The sequence below is a fragment of the Hipposideros armiger genome, unplaced genomic scaffold, assembly GCF_001890085.2.
Source record: "Hipposideros armiger isolate ML-2016 unplaced genomic scaffold, ASM189008v1 scaffold_212, whole genome shotgun sequence".
NCBI lineage: Eukaryota > Metazoa > Chordata > Mammalia > Chiroptera > Hipposideridae > Hipposideros > Hipposideros armiger.
Window position 1 is genome coordinate 1870347 of NW_017731562.1, and position 22411 is coordinate 1892757.

At 39.3% G+C, this 22411-nt stretch overlaps 1 protein-coding gene across 1 annotated transcript in view; it reads right to left on the bottom strand.

Moving 5' to 3' along the window:
- Nucleotides 1–22411, bottom strand: part of TTN (titin) — a 271989-nt gene that overhangs the window by 50075 nt on the left and 199503 nt on the right. The window contains exons 241-276 of the mRNA XM_019654015.1: nucleotides 22005–22304; nucleotides 21609–21923; nucleotides 21375–21523; nucleotides 20774–20924; nucleotides 20353–20634; nucleotides 18770–19072; nucleotides 17947–18249; nucleotides 17564–17845; nucleotides 17143–17442; nucleotides 16745–17047; nucleotides 16341–16649; nucleotides 15944–16225; nucleotides 15529–15828; nucleotides 15149–15442; nucleotides 12092–15058; nucleotides 11456–11776; nucleotides 11071–11355; nucleotides 10677–10976; nucleotides 10068–10370; nucleotides 9124–9399; nucleotides 8723–9022; nucleotides 8326–8628; nucleotides 7847–8146; nucleotides 7075–7362; nucleotides 6424–6720; nucleotides 6033–6335; nucleotides 5626–5931; nucleotides 4397–4684; nucleotides 4016–4306; nucleotides 3638–3925; nucleotides 2431–3018; nucleotides 2235–2339; nucleotides 1565–1762; nucleotides 1184–1480; nucleotides 505–1092; nucleotides 112–414 (exon numbers count right to left, since the gene is read on the bottom strand). Of these exons, the coding sequence (XP_019509560.1) occupies nucleotides 112–414; nucleotides 505–1092; nucleotides 1184–1480; nucleotides 1565–1762; nucleotides 2235–2339; nucleotides 2431–3018; nucleotides 3638–3925; nucleotides 4016–4306; nucleotides 4397–4684; nucleotides 5626–5931; nucleotides 6033–6335; nucleotides 6424–6720; nucleotides 7075–7362; nucleotides 7847–8146; nucleotides 8326–8628; nucleotides 8723–9022; nucleotides 9124–9399; nucleotides 10068–10370; nucleotides 10677–10976; nucleotides 11071–11355; nucleotides 11456–11776; nucleotides 12092–15058; nucleotides 15149–15442; nucleotides 15529–15828; nucleotides 15944–16225; nucleotides 16341–16649; nucleotides 16745–17047; nucleotides 17143–17442; nucleotides 17564–17845; nucleotides 17947–18249; nucleotides 18770–19072; nucleotides 20353–20634; nucleotides 20774–20924; nucleotides 21375–21523; nucleotides 21609–21923; nucleotides 22005–22304 (13368 nt within the window). The remainder of the gene's footprint in view (nucleotides 1–111; nucleotides 415–504; nucleotides 1093–1183; nucleotides 1481–1564; nucleotides 1763–2234; nucleotides 2340–2430; nucleotides 3019–3637; nucleotides 3926–4015; nucleotides 4307–4396; nucleotides 4685–5625; nucleotides 5932–6032; nucleotides 6336–6423; nucleotides 6721–7074; nucleotides 7363–7846; nucleotides 8147–8325; nucleotides 8629–8722; nucleotides 9023–9123; nucleotides 9400–10067; nucleotides 10371–10676; nucleotides 10977–11070; nucleotides 11356–11455; nucleotides 11777–12091; nucleotides 15059–15148; nucleotides 15443–15528; nucleotides 15829–15943; nucleotides 16226–16340; nucleotides 16650–16744; nucleotides 17048–17142; nucleotides 17443–17563; nucleotides 17846–17946; nucleotides 18250–18769; nucleotides 19073–20352; nucleotides 20635–20773; nucleotides 20925–21374; nucleotides 21524–21608; nucleotides 21924–22004; nucleotides 22305–22411) is intronic.

The following is a 22411-nucleotide window of genomic DNA, read 5'->3' on the forward strand; positions in this document are numbered from 1 at the left end:
TGGAAAAGAAACACAGACACCAAAGTGTATATTAAGAGTTTGGTTTTTGGATAAATTATGTAAAATATTGGCAACCCCAAATGAGCTATACTGAAAAAGGTAAATACTAACATGCCACATCTTTCATTAGAACAAGATTTGAAGCATCACTAGGTGGACCAATTCCTGCTTTGTTTTCTGCACTGACACGGAATTCATAGGAGTTTCCTTCTTGCAGTCCTGTTACTTTGCATCTGAGATCAGAAACTGGCGTCTTGGTTGCTCTCACCCATCTCAAGCCTTTCTTTTCTCTCCTTTCTACATGATATCCTGTGATCTCACTGCCACCATCATCAACTGGCCTTTTCCAACTGACAGTGGCAGTGTTTTTAGTGACATTTGATACCTCTGGTTTTCCAGGAGGGCCCGGGGGACCTAAAAAGGAAGCACATTTATGAGAAATCCGTATTTCCTAAACTCTGCTGTAAATATTTACATATCAATTCCCTCACATGCTCCACATACCAAATCTGTCCACCATTTTGACAGGTTCAGACTGTACAGGCTCTCCTTTGCCATACTGGTTTACAGCTGAGACCCGGAAGAGGTACTCATTTCCTTGGATAAGTTTGGTTGCCACATGCCTGCAGGTCTGAATATCTTCAGCAACCACTGTCCACAAGAGTCGGCTGGTTTCTCTCTTTTCAAGAACATAGGACTTAATTGGTGAGCCACCATCTTCCAAGGGAGGTGTCCACGTAAGTGTTGCTTTTTCAGCAGAAACATTACTGATTTCAATGGGACCTGGGGGACCAGGCACATCAAGAACCGTGACCTTCACATGTTCCTCCTTCGTGCCAAAGGGATTGGTAGCAGTGATGGTGTATTCACCAGCATCTTTTCTTGTGGCATACTTGATAGCAAGCATGGAAGATGTTGGGGTGGAAGTTATCTGAATGATATCTGATGGTCTAATGTCTTTTCCTTCCCTGGACCAACTCGACTTTGGGAGGGGTTTGCCAAGAATGCTAATGGCATTCAAAACAATGTTATCTCCTGCTTTAACTGTTAACCCTTCTTTTATTGTGGGATCGAGGACAATGGTTGGTGCCTCTGCAAAGAAAAAGATACATTTTAATCAGAAAAGGAAGGTGGCTTAATTTGCTTTTTTAAAAAAATGTGCATAAAAGTAAAATAGACCTACCATATTCATCTTTGCAAATAATGGTTCCTGTACTTTCTGATGGAGCACTGATAGCACCTGCTGTATTCTTTGCTCTAATTCTGAATTCATACTTTCCACCCTCAATAAGGTCAGTTACTGTAAAGGCACAATCTGGGACATTAACATGGTTGGCTTTCATCCAAGATTTAGAGGGTAGATCCCGCTTCTCCACTATATATCCAGTCAACTTATGACCACCATCGTATTTGGGTTCAGTCCAAATGAGAGTCACTGAATTCCTTGTTACATTAATAACCTCAGGCTTGCCAGGAGGATCTAAAACATAGAAAAAAACAAAAACAGTCAAATACTGATTTTTTTTCATGCACAAAATGTACCTTTTTTTGTATAATGACTTACCAATTGGATCAAGCGCCACAACTGGCTCTGATGGCAGGCTTGGCTTGCCAACTCCTGCTAAATTGATTGCCATAACTCGGAATTCATATTCAAGACCTTCAGTTAATCCTGTCACTTTGTAGTCTTTCATCCTAATAGGAATCTTGTTAGCTCTCTTCCATAGAAGGCTGTTTCTTTCCTTGAACTCGATGTGATACCCTACAAGAGACCCAATGATGTGTCAATTCAGACAGAAAGTACAAATGTAGCCTGACTTTTAAATATACATGTTTTTGTCCAAAAAATTTATATATGGAACACATAATCATTCTTGCTAGTATCTACACTTTTATTAACCTAGGCATAGTGTTATTTTTCTCTCTTGGAATATGCATATTTATTGCACCTTCTGTTGAAAAGTTTTAATTTACAGAAATAGACATTATTGCTAAGAAAGCCTGTTTTTATTAACTCTGACATTAGGAGGTTTTCAGTGAAATTAAGCATTAGCTTATTTAATTAGCTTAGTTAATGCTTAATGTACTGAATACCAATGCAATGAAAGGAACATACATTATTGGATGTGCAGATAATGCTGTAAATAAGGAACACACATTCAACTTTTTTTCAGGGGGGAAGCTTTGAAAGAAGCATTAACATAAAAGCTGTAGGATAAGAGTGAAATATATACCTGTAATTGGAGAGCCACCAGTTTTCCTAGGGTCAGTCCAAGTTAGAGATACCGAATCATGTCTGACAGCAACAATATTAGGAGGTGGGGGAGCATCGGGCACATCTAGGAAAATATATGATAATGCAAGATTTATAATAAGGAACTTCCTCAAAACCGTGTTTTGTTCTATATTTTCTGAGTTTGAGACACTTACCAAATGGATGTTTAGCAACAATTGGCTCCGACTTCAGGCCCTCTCCTACCCCATATTTATTTTCGGCACTGACCCTGAAGGTGTACTCCATACCCTCGTGAAGTCTGGTTACTCTAAAGGTGGTTTTCTGAACAGCTGAGGCACATGTCACCCACTTGTTGTTTACAGAATCTCTCTTCTCTAGGATATAATTGGTGATTTCAGAACCTCCGTCGTCCTTTGGAGGACGCCATTTTAAGGTTATGGCTTCCGCTGTGACTTCATCGAATTTGATTGGTCCAGTGGGGATGCCAGGCTTGCCAACAACTTTTATAGAGAGAGTTCCTTCCTTAGTGCCAGCGGCATTCTTCAGTGTGATTGTGTATTTTCCAGCATCAGATTTTTGACAGTCATATACAACAAGAGTTGTGTTAACTGCAGATGACTCAATACTGACTCTTGTGCCAGTTACTAGAGGGTCTTCCCCTTTCTTCCAGGATACTGATGGAGTTGGCTTGCCTTTTATGGGGATCTTAAGACGGAAGCTGCTGTTTTCTTTAGCCAAGTAGCACAAATCAGGTAGATCCTTTAAGTCAAGATCAGGAGCCACTGTAGAAGAGCAGAGATAAATTATTACTTTTAAGACCAAGAAATTAACTTTTTCATATTGTTCTAGTTTTTTTTTTAAAGTGGGGAATTGTGGGAGGGGAACAGCGCTGGGGAATCAGGGGAAGAGGAACAGACAAGTTGCTGTCCTTTTGTTCTTCAGTCTAGTTATAGAGGACACTGCTTCACTGGCCCATGTTGGTATCATCATTGCGCTCTTCCTGGGTGAGGCAGATCAGTCGCCAGCCTTTGGACGGCTGCTCATGGCAGCTCTTGGCAGCTCACACTGGCTGCCAGCCACTCACGGTAGCTTATGGCAGCTCACTGCAGCAGGGGCTGCAGCCTACCCTGTCGCCAGCGACTCATGGCAGCCCAGCTCCAGGTCGAGCTGTTGTTCGCCATCTTAGCTGTAGAGGGCACAGAGTCACTGGCCCTCATATGAGATCCGAACCAAGGCCCTGCTGCTCAGATCTGGCGTCCCAAGCCAGCTCTTAACCAACGTGCCACTCAACTGGCCCTGGTCTAGTTTTTAAAGGATTTTTCTATAAACCAGTGAGTAGGGCTCAAGAATGTACTTTGATGACAGTAAAGGGAAAATGAAGATGCATGGCCAAAGGCTTACCAACATCATCTTTTGCCACAACAGTAATTTCACTTGGGGCTCCTTCTCCATTTTCATTCTCAGCACTCACTCTGAAGTTATATTCCTTTCCTTCACTCAAATCTTTTGTGGAGTACTGTAAGCTTAATGATTTCATCACTCGCTGCCACTTATTTTCTTCAGTTAGGAAATCAACTACATATCCGGTAATACGACTTCCACCATCACTGCGAGGCTTTTTCCAGCCAATTTTGCAAGATGACTTAGATACAGACATCACTTTTAGGTCCACAACTGGTCCAGGAGTTTCTAAAGCAAAGGAGAAAGGATAAGTCTAAGCCCCAGGTAACCAAGGTAAGATGTCACTCAAAATGATGGGGTAGTAGCTTGTTTGCTCACCAGAAGCTTTGACGGCATCACGTGTTTCACCAGGATCACCAATGCCATACTCGTTTTCAGCAAACACCCTGAAGTAGTAAGATTTTCCCTCCTCCAAGTTAGATATTCTGAAGCTTGTTTTGGGGCACTCAGTTGTCACTGTAGACCAGGACTTCCTTTCTGCATCACGTTTTTCTACCACATAGTTTATGATGGGGCTTCCACCATCAATAATGGGAGGATCCCAGGTAATATAAGCAGAATCTTTGGATATTTCCTTAACAGTCACATGGACAGGTGGCCCAGGAGTATCTGGATCAATGGTAAATAAGAAATGACTATGTAATAAATACATAGAACTACATTTTCAACATAAATGAATTTGTTTTCAAACAGACTTACCCAGCACTTTTACTACAATGGTATATTCTTTTTTACCACAGCTGTTCTCCAGAGTCAAGATATATTTTCCTGCATCATATTTGTTCACATTCTCACAACGCAAGAAAGTGTCAAAGTCAGTTGACTTTATGTCCAGTCCAACCCTTTCTCTTAAATTGACATTTGGCTTGGACCAAGTTATCTTTGGAGGTGGACGTCCTTTTACTGGTACATACAGTCTCAATGTAACTCCAGCACGTAATATGAGTGTTTTCCTCAATTCAGCATCAAGTTCTCCCTCTGGTGGAACTGTTTAATTTTGGAGTGAAGAAAGTTAAAGTAATAATTTAATGGTCAAACATATCTCCAAGGATTGGACTTATCACTCCTAAAATATGTTTCTTTTCCATAACTAATTTCTTATTCTTTAAAAATATCCTTAATGTAACCCTCAAAATATTTGTCAACTATTTTGATATTCTGTAGCAATTATTTATCTTTCTATTTTCCAATATCTTATAGGCTAAACCAAGTTTTCCCTGGAAGATCTGTGCCTTCTCTTCTCATGAACTTTACATACTTTCAAACTCACTGTATATTAAAAGAAAAAAGAAAAAGAAAACATGAGAAAAACAAAAACAACAACAAAAAAAGTAGATTATTGGTTCTTGGCTCGCTTTCATTCTTGTTTTTCTTTTCTATAGTAAGTGAAGGCACTCTGCTATATACTTTGACTCTCTTTCTTTGTTTCACTGTAGAAAGAAAAGTACATAGGCGAAGAGGTATAATACCAAGTAATTCAAAATAAAGGGAGAAATGGCTATGAAGAATAAATGAATAGAAGAAATGGTGAGAAGGGAAATTAATATGGAGAGACTTCCAGTCCCATACTTATGGAGAGAGGTGGATTTGAAGAGAAAAATAAAAACCATAAGAATGATAAACAACTCACTACTTAGTTAAAAAATGAGTTTATTCTCAGATTAAAATTTTTAAATTCCATATTCTTTTTAAGACATGAAATCGTCATGTAAGTATAAAAAGCTTTTCAAAACCACAAATCACCTTGCATTCCACTGGGCCTGTTATATAATACCATAAAGTACCAACCCAGCTCTCCAAAACTGTACTCCTAGAGTTACCAACTCTAAAGCTTGTAAATCAATAAATCTACGTCAGGGAGTTCTACATTCCCTCTTACACTATGACTGAAGAGAAAAGCTCTATGTATTTCTCTTTGTAGTACTTACTTAAGATGTCCTTGGGATAGTGCTTGTCTGGGACATCACTGGGGTCACTGAACCCAACCTTATTAACAGCATAGACGCGGAACTGATACTCTGTGTTTTCCATCAGGCCAGTAACTTCAAAGCGGGTTTTCTGGAGCTTCTCTGGTAAATTGCATCTCACCCAGTTCTCAGAATCAGCTCGTTTTACTTCAACAAGGTAACCAATGATAGGGCTACCACCGTCATAGGCTGGCTTGCCCCAAGAGATGCTCACGGAGCTACGTGTGGTATCATATACTTTAGGAAAAGCTGGTGGGCCAGGAGGATCTGAGGATAAATAATAAAAGAACATTTTCATTAAAATCTCATCTCTGGTTGTTCAATGCTGATTATAACACAGGATATGGAACTCTTTCATGAAAACTTACACTGAGGGTCGCGGGCATAAGCAGCTTTGGATGCATCACTGGGTTTGCCTGGTCCAGCCTTATTTATAGCTGTAACTCGAAACTCATATTCGGTGCCCTCTTGGAGACCTGTGGCTTTTATAGTTCTTTCTATAATAGGTTTTCTGTTGACCTTAGTCCAGTTAACTGCCTGAGTCTCCCGTTTTTCCACCAAATAGCCAGTGATGGGTGAGCCGCCATCATCTGCTGGTGCTTTCCAGCTTACTGTCATATGATCTTTGGTTATATTGCTAATAACAGGAGGATCACAGCGTCCAGGTGGGTCTGCAGAGATTGATTGAAAAGTTAATATCTCAGCCTAAAAAACCATGTTTAAAAAGTAAAATGAAAAACCATAGGAAAGTGTTCCTACCATATGGGTTTTTAGCAATTGCTGGTTCAGTTAAGATTGGATCACCCACTCCATATTTATTTTCAGCACAAATTCGGAACTGATACTCATGGCCCTCTATAAGCTTCTCCACGCTGCAGCTGGTGATGGGCACTGTAGCAGAGACTTGTGCCCAGTTGGGTCTGCTTGTTTCACGTTTGTCAACAATATAGTTGGTGATTTCTGAGCCTCCATCTTCAAGAGGGGGCTCCCAAGAAAGCATTGCACGATCTGAATACATTTTGTTGATTTTAACAGATGCTGGAGGACCCGGTTTATCTGAAAGAACAAGAAAGAAAAGTGAAGTCACTCACTAACACATGTGAAATGGGGAATGAGTAGAGTGGAGGCCTGGAAACCTGGGCTCCAGTCTTTCTGTTGTCATTAACTTCCTGTATGACTTTGGAAGTCACTTATTTTTTTCAGTCTTACTTTCCTCATATGTAAAATTATGTAACAAATATGTATTCTATAATGCTTTTTTCAGCTCTAAAAAGCTATTGTTTTGTGATGAGAATAATTCTGTGATTATAAAATATAGATTAGGATATATCTTTTAACACATATTATTTTATAAATTCTATTACATGACATTAACCAAAGTAAAAGATTTTAATTAAGCACTTTAGTTACCTAACACTTTAAGTTTAATGGTGGCTGATTTGGAACCACTTGAGTTTTCGGCAGTAATGGTATAATCTCCCGAGTCCTTTCGGTTCACGCTGAACAGCTCCAGGGTACACAGGTTCCGCTTCATGGCCATCTTTATGCCTTCCGATGGTTTGAGCAGTGTGCCATCCTTCTTCCAAGAGACTGTTGGTGTTGGTTTACCAAAAACAGTAGCATCCAGGCAAACATTAGTTCCAGCTTTCACAGTAAGCAAAGATTTCATAGCCAAACTCAGGTCTATCCTAGGAGGAACTGGAAAGAAAAAAAAGGACTTAATATATGCAAAGCTACATTATATAACTCTTATTAATAAAAGTGGGAAATTCATATGCTCTGTCTTTTCCAAGTTGGGATTTTTAAAAGTATCATATTCGTTCTAAAAGAAATACAGATTTAATGTAGAAATTTGAGAATGCTGAAAGTGTAAAGAAAAAAAATAAAGATCACCCATAATTCTAACGCCCTTTAATTTTCACTATTATCATTTTGGTGCATTTCTTTGTCATCCTTCTCTGTTGCATGCTTGAAATTATATGGTCCTCACAGTTTGTATCCTACTTTTCAGTTTAACATGTTATTAAAATTCTCCATAATCATAATTTTTAGTGTCAGTATACAAAGTACCTATCACTTTACTTGCCCTTTTCTCCATAGACTTAGATTTACCTTTTCAATAGGAGAAATATACATTAGGAGTGCTGTCCACCTTTGCTTATAATACACAACAGAATCTTACCATTTTCTGCAAGGATGGTCACTGGATCAGAAGGTTCAGAAGGCTGGCTAATGTTTATTGCGGTCTTGGCAATTGCTCTAAATTGATATTGAGCATTCTCTTCTAAGCCAGTAACTGTGTACTCTTCCTGGGGAATCTGGTGAGGTGTAGTATTGCACCGTACCCACTTATCACCAGGAAGTTTGCAAGCTTCTACGAAATAGCCAATAATTCTACTGCCTCCATCATGCTTTGGACGAGTCCAGATGAGGGATACAGTACTCTTGGAAACATCAATAACTTCAGGCTTTCCAGGAGGATCTACAACCAAAAGAGGTATTCTCAGCACTTATCTTAATAGCAGAAGTTTTAAACTTCCATATTTCACATTATCACCCAGAACATATTCCTGAATGGCAGTAGTAGTAATCTTCAGGGATTCCAGGACTTAAGTATGTCCCCCAATACAAACAACAACAACAAAACAAGAAAAAACTCACCAACTGGCATTCTTGCAGTTACATATTCTGTTGGTTTGCTGGGTGGGCTGGATCCAGCTTTGTTTAGGGCATAGATTCTGAACGAATACTCAAGACCTTCTACAAGGCCAGCGCAAGGATATTCAGTTGACCGGACAGAAGTATCATTAGCTTTAACCCAGAGCAAACTGTTTCTTTCTTTGCGTTCAATCAGGTAACCAGTAATGGGGCTCCCTCCATCACTGTCTGGTCTGTCCCAGGCCACAAATATGCAGTCTTTGTTGACTTTAGTGACTCGTGCATTCTTCGGTTCACTGGGAACATCTGGAGATGAAGACAAGGCAAATGTCAGCTTCTACCTTAAGTAATAGATTAGAAAGAAAACATAATTTCTTCTTTCTCCCTGGAAGAAACATACCAAATGGGAACTTAGCAAGCATCTTTGGAGATGTGAGAGGCTCTGAAATCCCAAATCGATTTTCAGCACGGACCCGGAAGATGTACTCCTGGCCTGGGATCAGTTTTCCGACTCTACAGGAAGTTTTTGTCACTGAAGCTAGAGCTATCACCCAATCACCTCGGCTTACATCGCACTTCTCCACTATGTAATTGGTGATGTTACTGCCTCCATCCTCCAGAGGGATGTGCCATGACAGAGAGCAAGCATCGGCGTCTATGTCAGAAATGTCAAACGGAGGCTGAGGGGGCCCAGGAGCATCTGCATGAACCAAGAAGAAAGAAATATAAGAACGGATTTGATAGGAAAAAATGTTTCTGATCTTCATATTTAGATGACCATTTGTCCAACATGGAACCTACCCATGACGATAACTTTGATTTTCTGAGTGTCTATCCCAGAACTGTTTTCTGCAGTGAGGCTATAGTAACCACTGTCTTTCCTAGTAACATCTTTTATGATCAAAATGGAAGAATTATCTGATTTATGTACTGCCAGGTGGCTGGAGGTAACAACTTCATCTTCTCCTTTTTTCCATTTACAGATTGGGTGAGGCTTTCCATACACATGGGCTTCGATTCGGAGTTTCTTCCCAGCTTTAATCGTAATTTGCTCTGGCATAAGAACCTTTGGTGGCACTAAAGGGAAAATGAAAATATGTTAATTTCTTTAGGAAAAGCTGGTGGGCCAGGAGGATCTGAGGATAAATAATAAAAGAACATTTTCATTAAAATCTCATCTCTGGTTGTTCAATGCTGATTANCTTCGATTCGGAGTTTCTTCCCAGCTTTAATCGTAATTTGCTCTGGCATAAGAACCTTTGGTGGCACTAAAGGGAAAATGAAAATATGTTAATTTAGTGGGGAGGTTCAATTTCCTTTGGTGGGGAACTACACTAGCGTTTTCCAAATTGTGGGTTGCAACCCATCGGTGGATTCAAATTAATGCTTGCATTATATATATATATATATATATATATATATATATATATATATATACACACACACACATATATATTTTACATGAGATTGAATCGAATAGAAAAATATGAGTCTGGCATACAGAATAAAGGTAGGTGTTGCTTCGGGAAACTTTTTGTAGTTATACATATGTAGGTGTGTTTTGTTTTATATATGTGTGCTCTGTCATGAGGGAAAGTTTAGTTACTGTGTATTGTGGGCCCAAATGTTTCAAAATCACTGTACTATTTTTTCAAGTATTTCTGGAACTAGTTTCCTCAGGGAGAAATGTCTACATGTCAAAAGGAAATTCTAATAAACTTGATCACACGATAAAAACGACTTACACAGCTGTTCTTTGGCTTCATACACTCCCTCCGTTTCTCTTGGCAAACTGACTCCCACAGCATTTCTGGCCACGACTCTAAATTTGTATTTCTTTCCTTCCTTTAGGCCAGTGACAACAAGGCTGAGATCTTTTACCACTGAGTACTCTGTCCAGCTATCTGCAGGCTTCTCTTCCTCTCGGTAACTAATGATGTAGCCATTGATTTTAGCACCTCCATCGCGCAGGGGAGGTAACCAGGCTAATGTAGCGCTGTTCTTTGTCATTTCAGTAACTTCTAGTTTCCTTGGGGGATCCGGCTCACCTAAAAGAAAAACATGATTTAGAAAACTGTCCAGGTAACCTAATCACAACCATTTGTTAATAGACTTAAGTGTTATGCCTCTTGTTTCAAAGTACATGGAAACTGTCATTCGATATGTCGAAAGTAAGAAGTACAAGGTGAGGAAGATCAAAAAGTCTTTAAGGAGTGAGTTAGATACTTATTTTTACTGTTTGGGCTTCTACAAATTAAAGCCCTTTCAGTAATGGATTAAAATGTTTTGGTACCTTGACCTTGCTAAAATAGGGGATGAGATAAAAGGAGGAAGAAAGGAAGGATATTGCTTACTTAGAGGATCTGATGCAAGCACTGGTTTGGGGACATCTGTTGGGACACCAGGGCCATACTCATTGACAGCAGTTACTCTGAAGTAGTACTCATTCCCAGGGACAAGGTTTGTGACATGGAAGCTTGTTTTCTTAGATTCTGGGGTAACTGTTGACCAAGTCTTTCTGTCTGCCTCCCGTTTCTCCACAATATAATGTGTTACTTGGCTCCCACCATCATTCTCAGGAGGGGCCCAGGAAATGTGGCATGATGTTTTCGTGACATCTGAAACTTTTAAATCAGACACAGGTCCAGGAGTATCTGTAAAGAACCACAAAATCAGATATACGTGTCTCCTCAGCCTCCTTATTAACGAATGCATTTTTGAAGGGGTGGAAGCTTGTTAGCAACCCACCTAATACTCTGACATTCACAAACACGGCCTTTTCTCCAGCTGGGTTCACAAGCGTCAAGGAATATTTTCCTGAGTCATCACGAGTAGAATTGGGGATGACAAGGAAGGCCATAGTGTCAACCAGATCGACTTGTCCTTTTCTGACCACATTATCAATCCCCACTTTTCGCCAAGTGACTTTAGGGGCTGGTCGCCCTCTCACGATGGCAAATAGTCGAATAGGGCACCCTGCTCTCACTGTGACCAGTTTTCTCATGCTGGCATCCAAATCAATCTCCGGAGGTTCTGCAGATGACATGAAAACCATGAGCTGACTTTTCAGAATGTGGGGAAATCATATAAGAAGTGAAGTATGAATAAATGAAGTGATAAACTAGGGCCTCACCTAGAATTTCTTTAGGTTTAACAGCATCCTTTAGTTCTGCAGGGCGCCCAATACCAACCTGGTTTTGGGCACACACTCTGAACTCATATTCCTGGTTTTCGTCCAAGCTGGTGACAGTGAATTCCATGCGAACAAGTTGTGCTGCAGTATTGCACCTTTTCCAGCCTTCATCGGGTGACATATCTTCTTTTTTGGGTCTCATTTCCACAACATATCCAATTATTGGTGCGCCACCATCATACACTGGTTTTCCCCATCCAAGAGTTATGGAATTTTTGGTTGTATCAACCACTTTGAGATTGGTTGGTGGACCAGGTGGTTCTGAAAATAAATCATGTAAGAATAAATTCAAACATGGCTAACGACTACTAGTGATACTTTAATTTAATGTGTAATTTTATACAGTCCATTCTCAATCAAAGAGAGGGTGTTCCATTTCTCAATTACTGAGTCCTTATTTTCTTTCATAAAATTAGAATCTATTATTGTTTCTACATTTTAGGTGATTTGGTAAAAGATCTACCTGGAAAAATACTGGATAAAATAAAGTTTTGATGTTATTAATTTATTTGTCTAACAACCCTGTGCTTGAGATTAAGAGTTGGTGTAATATCAGAAAAAGCAACAACATCATACCTATGGGATCTTTTGCCACCACTGGTCTTGATGGCAAAGATGGTTCTCCAATTCCAATTTCATTTTCTGCCTTGACACGGAACTGATATTCATGTCCTGGGAAGAGATTCTGTACTTTCAAGCGTCTCTCAGGGATTGCACTCTTGTTAACAGGGACCCATCGTGTTGCGTGTTTTTCCTTCTTCTCCAAAAAGTATCCAGTGATGGACTTTCCACCATCATATTCAGGTGGAGTCCAAACCACAGTCATCTCTTCTTTGCTTACTTTAGTGACGTCTGGGGGATCAGGGCGACCAGGTCTATCATATTTGGTTTTTGCAATGACTGGTTTACTTTCTGTTGGAGGCCCTGTGCCTATTTTATTTTCTGCACGGACTCTGAAAATATATTCATTTCCTTCTATGAGACGTGTTACTGTAGCACTGGGTGTTAAGACTGCAGATGAATAGGTAGACCAAACCATTCGCTTGCTCTCACATTTTTCTAGAATATAATTTTGGATTTCACAGCCACCATCATCTTCTGGTGGATCCCAGCGAATAGTACACCTATCACTGGACACGTCTGAAATTTTAAGATTTCTTACAGGACCAGGCTTATCTAAAACATTGACAGTGGCATAGGCCACAAAACTGCCAGCTGTGTTAGTCGCTGTAATTACATATTTACCACCATCGCTTCGCTTTGCTTTAGTAAGAATAAATTTAGATGACTCAGCACTGGTATCAATCTTGAGCCTTGGTGATCTTGCTAAGTCTGTAGCATCTTTGTCCTTGGTCCATGAAACTTCTGGAAATGGTTTGCCTCTAACACCTGCTTCAAGTCTAATGGTCTCCCCTGCTTTGACAGTTAGCACACCACTTAATTTCAGGTCAAGTACTGGTTTCTGTAAATCTTCCTTCACAACAACTTCCCCGGTCTTTACCCAGTCACTTTCCCCACCTTCATTCTTTGTTTGTACTCTGAACTCATAAATCTGGTTTTCAACACATCTGTCGACCATGTAGTGGGTTTCTTTAATGCTTCCTTTATGTACTCTTTCCCAGTCAGTAGAGCCCTTCAGCCTCCTCTCAACATGATATGATAGATTTGGACTGCCACCATCATAATCAGGCCGCCGCCACTTTAGGTAGACAAATGTCTTTCCTTTATCAGCAATATGAAGGTTTTCAGGCTCACCTGGCCTATCAATAGGGTTGATAGCCAGAATTGGAGTTTTTGTTTCAATGGTTGGCCCAACACCTACTTTATTCTCTGCACAAACTCGGAAATAGTATTCATCGTTGGCTAAAAGGTTGGCCTTGATTAACCGCCGAGTAACATCTGAAGCAACAATTGACCAGCTTTTCTGGTTTGGTTTGCGATATTCCACTATAAAATTTGTTATTTCTGAGCCACCATTATCTAGTGGGTTTTCCCAAGAAATTGTACAGTTCTCTTTGGTTACATTGGTAACCTTTAAATTCTGGCAAGGCCCAGGCCTGTCAAGGACATTAACGATGGCGGAACCTTGGGCATGTCCACAGCTGTTCTTAGCTGAGATGATATACTTGCCATGATCAGCTCTAACAGCTTCTTTAATTTGTAACTCAACGCGAGGTAGATCTTGAAGTAGGTCAACCCGCTTTTCTTGGACCAATACTTTGCCTTCCTTGGACCAGGTTATGTCCGGTTCAGGTCTGCCTTTGACTCGAGCAAGAATGCGAATAGTTTGGCCCACTCTAACAGTAACAACATCACGGCAAGTAACATCAAGTTCTATTTCTGGAGGATGAAGGATGTCTTTTGCAATCACAGATTCTGCTAGTTCTCTTGGCTCTCCCTCTCCCACAATATTAGCTGCTTTAATACGGAATCTGTACTCATTTCCTTCAATTAGTCCAGGTACCCTAAAGGCACATTGCCTAATGAGTTCATCTTTATTAATCCTGTTCCACTGGGCTGTACCAGGTTTCTGACACTCCACTACATAGCCTATAATGGGGCTACCGCCATCACTGAGGGGCTTTGTCCACACCAAGTCAGCTGTTTCTTTGCTCTTGTCTTTCAGTTTAGGGTTAATAGGTGGTCCAGGTGGTTTGATGGGCCGGCAAGCTTTTATTGGGTCAGAACTTGGAGATGGATTGCTTAGTCCTGCAAGATTTTCAGCAAAAACTCTAAACTCATATGTGTTTCCTTCATAGAGTCCAGTCACTCTAAATTTCAGGTCAGATATAGGTGTTTTGTTGACCCTCACCCATTTGCCAGTTATTTCTCGACGTTCCACATAGTAACCAGTTATAGGACTTCCACCATCAGATTTTGGCAGAGTCCAGGACACTAATGCAGAATTTTCAGTAATGTCAGTAACCACTGGTTTACCAGGAGGAGATGGAGGATTAAATTTATGTTTAGCAACAGTAGGTATGGAGTCAAGAGGAGGACCAACACCCATTTTATTCTCTGCTCTAACTCGGAAAACATATTCACAGCCCTTTTGCAGGTGTGGGACTTTTAGCTTTGTCTTACTGCTTCCTGAAGAGACAACACCCCATGTAGCTTTCCTTGTATCTTGTTTCTCAACAATGTAATTTATCACGGGGCTTCCTCCATCATCCTTTGGTGGCTTCCATGAGATAGTCATATATTCAGGGGTGACATCCAGAATATCAATAGGACCTGTTGGTGGACCAGGAACATCAAGAACAGTAAGATGTACAGCTACTGTTTTGCTGCCAGCTGCATTGGAAACTGTGATTTGATATTCCCCAGTGTCTTTCCTTAAGCAATTCTTAATAGTAAGTACTGATGAGAAGCTGTCAGTTTCAACTGTGTAGTGTTCATCTGTGTTAATCTCGCTCCCATCGGTTGTCCACTTTGCAGTGGGGACAGGTACACCTCTTATAATGGCAGGGAATCTGACTGAAGTTCCAGCTTTTACCACAAGGCCTTCAATTAGTTTCACATCCAGCTCCACAGACGGAGGCACTAAAAGGTAAGCATGAGGAAATTAGATTTTTTTTACAATATAAATAATTTAAAAAAGAAATAAAATAATAAAGCCAATTCAAAAATTACCTAGTTTTTCCTGACATTCTATTGGGATAGTTGTGTCAGGGAGGCCAAGACCCACAATATTTTCAGCTTTTACACGGAATATATAGGTCTTTCCTTGTTGTAGTCCAGTAACAACACATTCTAACTCTGTCACAGTCTTGAACTTAATCCAGTCTTGGGTGCCTTCTTCTTGATATTCCACCAAATATCCAGTGATTGGAGAGCCGCCATCACGATCCGGCTTATTCCAAACAAGGGAGACTTCAGTCTTGTCAACATCAACATGGTGTAGGTCCTTGGGTGGCCCTGGGGGATCTTTTCAAAAGAAGACATTATGATGAATAAATAATATTCTCAACTGCAGTCAAACAATACTTTTGTATCCAGAGAAAGCAACTTACGTAGAGGATCTAGAGCCTTAATGGGTTTAGGTGTTTCAACAAAAGGACCACGTCCATACTGGTTCTCAGCAGCTACTCGGAAGAGATACTGATTGCCTTCATTGAGATGTTTAGCCCAGTGACTCTTTTTCTTTGATGTAGTTGAAATAGGTGACCACTGGGCACTGGCAACATCTCTTCTCTCAACCACGTAATTTGTAACAACAGAACCACCATCGTCCAGTGGTTCCTTCCAAGTAAGGTAACAAGAATCTTTCCTAATTTCACTGACTTCCAGGTCTCGAGGTGGCCCAGGCTTATCTGAAAAGTATTAAATAATGCAGTTATATAAGTAACTAATGCAGAGAAAAGCTCAATATTTATCACAATGTACTTTTCATTTGTTATGACATTAAAAACATATTAAAATTCTTACCCAATACAAGTACTTTTACTGAGACAGTTTTTGAACCAGCTGGATTCTCCACTGTTAAGGAATAAATTCCACCATCTTCATGGGCAGCATTACGAATTTCAAGCTTGCTACCAACCGGAGTAACATCAATTCTTGCTTTAGTTGGAGCCTCTCTGTCTTCTTTTTTCCAAGTTACTTTTGGGAATGGCACTCCTTTGATGATGGCACTAAGTCTCAAAGTATCACCAACCTTTATGTGTTGTTCTCTGACCATGTTGGCATCAAGAATCAACTCAGGGGGTTCTAGAATAAAAAGAAGAGTACTTTCAGATTTGATTTGCTAATGTATTTTACAAATAAGCATATACAGTGAGACACCTAGCTTCCTTGCAAATGCAGCTAAGAACATTTTACTCACCAAGTCTGTCTTTTACTAGCACTGGCTCGGGAACATGAGCTGGGTCTGATTCACCAGCTTCATTGACTGCTATTACTCTGAACTTATAGGATTGACCATCCCGAAGACCAGTGACTTTATATTTAGTTTCAGGACATGACTCAGGAGTGTGATTGGCTCTTCTCCACTCTTCATCTCCAACTTTCTGGTACTCAACAATATAACCCAGAATCTTGCTCCCACCATCATGACGTGGTGGCTGCCAAGTTAGGTCAACTGAATTACATGTTGTATCTATTGCTTCAGGATTAACAGGTGGACTTGGTTTAGCTACATAATAAAAGGAAAAAAGAAACAGTAGTTAAAATATACTTGAAAACAAAGTTGGATAATATGAAAACAGAATGAATGCTTTAATGCCATACCTATTGGATCTTTAGCAAAGACTGGTTTGGACGGTGGGCTTGGATCTCCAATACCAATTTCATTTTCTGCAGAAACTCGGAATTCATATTGACACCCTTCTAGAAGATCAGGAACCCTAAATTTAGTATATGGATGGATCGGCTCTTTGGTAACTCTAGCCCATCGTTTAGACATAGTCTCCCTCTTTTCCAGGATATAGTTTGTGATGGGTTTTCCTCCATCATTTGGCTTGTTCCAGGTTACTAATGCAGAGTCTTTGGTAACTTCTGTAACAGTTGGCTGGTCAGGTGCATCAGGAACCTCTATAATAAACATTATCAAAATGTGTTAGAAATTTAATTTTTTTTCTGTTAACAGCATCAAATATTGAATAACTAAAATGAAAGATAATGCATACTGAAACGATCTTTGGCTTTCATTGAATCAGACACCAGAGGATCACTTATTCCATACAGATTTTCAGCATATATCCGGAAAATATAATCTTTTCCTTCAAGCAGTTTAGAAACTTTGCATGTTGTCTTAGCACTTGCAGATGTCACAGGCATCCAAACATCTTTGCCCACCTCCTTCTTCTCAATAATATAATTGGTAATGTCACTGCCTCCATCATCTAAAGGTGGCTTCCAAGAGATAACCATGTGCTCTTTGGTCACCTCGTCAAACTTAACCGGTCCCACTGGTGGTCCAGGACGGTCTGAAGGAAAATAAATAAATAAATACATAAATAAAATAAATAAATCACAGCACAAAATATTATTCCCACTTGTACTTTGGAAAGAATAGGGCATCTATTCTTCTTAATAAATACTACTTACCAACAACATTAACTTGACAGAAACCTTTCCTAGAGCCTGTGCTATTCTCCACAACCACACAGTATTTGCCAGAGTCTGAACGTTTGGCCTTGATCTTCTCTAGACACAGTGTTGTTGGAGTGGTCTTTATATGAGTGCGATCATCTTCTAGCACATCAGCTTCATCTTTGAACCAGGAAACTTTAGGCTTTGGTTTGCCTGAGTAATGGCCAGTGAGGGCAAAAGCTTCACCAACTCGAATCGTGAGCTTATCTCTGAAGTCAAGGTCTAGTGTTGGAGGAGCTAAAATTTATAATTATAAAGGCAAGTCAGTTTTACTGAGGTTTTAGAATAAATCTATAAATTAACAAGTTTTCAAAGCATAATCTGCATTAGACACATACCCAGCTCATCCTTGCAAGTGATTGGCTTGGTGCAAAATGATGGCTTGCCTTGTCCAACAATATTGACAGCACTGACACGGTACTCATAGGTATCACCTTCCTTTAAGCCTTTAACAGTGTATTTTCTGCTAAGCAAGTTGTCCTTTGTAACTTTGTGGAACTTCTCAGTTCCAATGAGACGACTTTCTAGGACATAGTTAATAATTTCTGATCCACCATCATACTTCGGAGGATTCCAAGTCAAAGTAACAGAATCTTTAGTAACCTCCTTGACTTCTAGGTCTTCGGGACGCTCTGGTACAGCTGCAGGTACAAGTATGGGATGATTATGAAAAAACGGTCATGTTAAAAATGAAGTAGAATGGAGGAAGAAATACTTTTCGTGGATTGCATTTAAATATTAAATTATGTGCTCTGAAAAGTAACAAAAGAGATCTCATCATAGAACTATTAGAGCTAAAAAGGACCCAATAAAGTCTAATTTCCTCTAATAGATGAGGAAATAGAGGTTCACCGAGGACAAATGATTTAGGAAAGTTCTCCAGAGTTGGTAGTTTTAGAGTTAGAAAACACTCATATTTATGTCATTAAGTGGGAGATTTAAAAAAAAATCAGTGTAAATTTGAAGAATCAGATATATTCCCATTATCTCTTTCACAACCACATTCAAATACTGCCAACATCAGATACTGAGTACTTTTGTCAAATGAATGCTTGTCAAATGAATGAAATGTTTGTCATTTATATTTTGTCACCACAGGTTTTTTTTTATTAATTGAGTGAAGAAGTAATTAAGGATGAAATTACTTTAGATTGTACTTACTCATTGGATCTCTGATGACAAGTTCCTTTGTTGTCTCAGTGAACGGGCCTATGCCAATGCTATTTTCAGCGGCAATTCGGAAGAAGTAGGCTTTTCCTTGAATGAGACCCTGGACGGTAGCGTTTTGTCGGGTAACTGTATATGTCACTGGGGTCCATGCTTTGCGATCAGCTTCCCGCTTTTGAATGACATAATTGGTGATTGGAGAGCCTCCATCGTCTTCTGGAGAAAACCATGTCAGTTTGCAGGAGTCATTGGTTAGGTTGTCAGCTAGGAATGGTATTCCAACAGGACCTGGCACATCTGTAAATAAGAGGAAAAAATTTCTAGTTGTTTGTTGTCAGTGAACTATAGGGCTTAATATTTGTTACCCTTTGTTTTTAAAAAGGAGATACAAATATTGTTAGGAAGAAAATAAGATTTTGGGTCTATTAATTGGTATCCTCCCCTTGGTATCTATTTTCAATCATATTTTTCAGTGAAGTAGGTTTGCAGGTTTGCAACAGTTACTGGTTTAGTAGAAGCTGAAGGAACAGTAATTACATTTTTTAGTAATTTTTGAGTCAGATAGGAGGGAGCTGCTGGGAGGAGAACACTCGGAGGGAGACAGGAGAGGGCGAGGAGTGGCACAGCTACTTTTGTGTTCGATTTACTCTCCAGAGAGGAAAGGGAGAATGAGTTTTTTCCTGGGTGACCAGTGAATCAATGAGTAGCACAGGAGGTCCCAAATTTCAGAATGACCTTTGAGAGGGTTGAGATTTAACCTGGAAGTGTATTACTAGTTGTCAAATTAAAATAATAGCCATTGGGTAAAAGGGTGTTTAGGAGCTTGAAACTAACCAAAAATCTTGTAGAATTATTGCTCAATGAGATATTTTTGCTTATGCCATTTTCATTAATGAAGCCATAACATGTTTTTATCACATTAATTATGTTTAATAGAGAATCGGTGCTTTTCACATAGAAAATGGCTGCTTGGAGTATGGTTGTGCCTAGAGACATGCTGAGAGGGAGGTATGAGTGATAGGGCTCCATTTTCTGAGCAAATCACTAGAATAAAGCAGCCAGCGAGAGGCATGAAAAAGCTTTGTAAAGTTCAACTCTATAGTCAGTGATTAGAAATGCAATGTTGATAACCAAATATGATACTTCTCTTCAATTAGAATACTGAAACCCTTTGAAGGGATTTTTGCAGTATTATGATAACTAGCAAATAAAGATATAATCCCATGATGTGAAAACAGTCAACCTTAGCAAACTGTGAAACATTCATGTACATTTGTAGGAAATTTGCTTTTATGAAAACTATAGAATAGCATATGAAATGATTATGGTGGCATGCTATATAAAAAGGCAACACACACAACTTTATAGTCAGAGTACAGCTGTATAAAATATGCATAGGATAAAGTTTTAAGCAAGGAGGAAATCTTTGAAAAATGCTAATAGTGGTCAATGGGATTGTGGGTGATTTTTCTTACTTTCCAAATTATTTGTAACATAGTTTTATTATAACATAGCTTTGATGTAGATGAAATAAAAATGTTACTTTTAAGTTGCATGGACAAATTGAAAGTATTTACCTAATACATCAACGATAATTGTCTTCTTCCTTTCTCCCCCTGCATTTTTGGCATGAAGAGAATAGATGCCTTGGTGGCTCCTCTGGCAATTCTTGATAACCATGGATGAGCTAATGGCTGTGGTCTCAATGGCGGCTTCTTGAGGTAATGCTCTTTCATTCATGCTCCACGTGATAGTTGGAGGAGGCTTTCCAGACACATAGGCGATAATCCGGATAACCCCTCCAGCATGGACCACAATTCTGTCTCTGACACTGGCATCTAGCTGAAGGTCAGGTGATACTGGAAAACAATTCAAAATTACAAATGTGATTTTCATTTCCAATGTAAATATATGTAAACTGTAAATGTAAATATATATAAAATGTAAAATGTAAAAAAAATTGTAAATATATATAAAAACAATAGAACTATTAATTACCAATTCTGTCTTTCATTTCAATGGCATCTGTGGTTTCTCCAGGTTCTCCAATGCCAGCAATATTGACTGCTCTAACTCTAAATCTGTAGAATGCTCCTTCTTTTAATCCTGTCAGAACAAGTTTTGTTCCTCTCACTTCTTTATCTTTACCCTAGGGAAAAAAATCACAAGCATTTTATAATTAAAATAGTTCTTGTTTTAATAGCTTTCTAAAGCATAACCAACAACTTATTTGTCTTTGGGACTGACTTTGGGAAAATTGTTGCTAGTTTAGGTTTCAGGAATCAGATATTACAGGTAAACACTGATAGAATATCTTGCCAGGAATTATGTTTTAAAATGGCTGTGAAATGATTAAAAAACTGTACTGCTCAATTATTTCACCTTTTCAAGATATAGCCAAAAGATAAGTTAACAATAACATGACTTAACTTTTGATTAGGTTTTTGACATAACAGATGTTTGGATTATCAGTTATAATTATGTTATTTTTCTGATTTCTTAACCCAAAAAATACAGATAGAAGTTAATGGGACTGACAATAACCACTACATTTTTAGTTTATTTATAGTATATATCCATAATGCCAAGTGTTATTTACCTTTTCCCATTCTTCTTTTCCTTCTTCTTTAAATTCAACAATGTATCCAGTTACTTTGGATCCACCATCTTTTAGTGGGGGAGACCACTCCAAATCTGCAGATGATTTAGTCCAGTCTGTGACTTGGGGAAATGGAGGACCAGGAGGGGCTAGAAAGAACCAGTATGCATTAGTATTCTTGATTTTTCCATGGCACTTTGGAAAAAAAAAAAAGGGAATGGTTTCAAGGCTTACCAACTGGATCTCTAGCAGTCACTGGATCTGATGGCACACTTGCTGGACCCACACCAGCAGCGTTAATCGCGTATACACGGAATTGATAATCAGAACCTTCAATAAGACCAGTCACTTTATAAGAAACCCCCAAAGTCATGGCTTTGATAGGATCTCGGTTAACTCTCTTCCATCTCTTTGAAGTGGTGTCTTTCATTTCTAGCCAGTATCCTGTCACAGGAGAGCCTCCATCATATTCTGGCTCTTCCCAGTTGACAGTCATGGAGTTACGAGTCACACTGCTAACTGTTGGTTTGTCTGGTGCTCCAGGGACAGCTGTGAAAAAAATCACATTGATTAGAAATTGTGAAAAACACAAATAAGACTGACTTTGTACATGAAACATGTCCTACTCACAGAAGAGGTTTCTTGCTGTTTCAGGTTCACTGTCAAGAGGCTCCCCAATGCCATATTTATTCTGCGCCATGATTCGGAATACATATTCATGGCCTTCAAGCAATTTGGGAATTGTATATGTGCACTCTTTAGGTTCACTGGAGACACGCACCCATGTCTTCCTGTTAGCTTCTCTTTTCTCAATTACATAGTTTGTAATCTTAGACCCACCATCATCTTTAGGTGGAAGCCAAGATAATGTCATTTGGTCTGCTGAAATAGATTCAAACTTTATTGGTCCTACTGGAGGGCCAGGGCGACCTAAAATGGTTTAAAAAGGGGAAAACTTTATCAGTAGAAGTATTTTTAAAGCCAAATATTATATTCATGAGCAGGAAAACACATAGTTTTAATAAAGCATGCAGTCT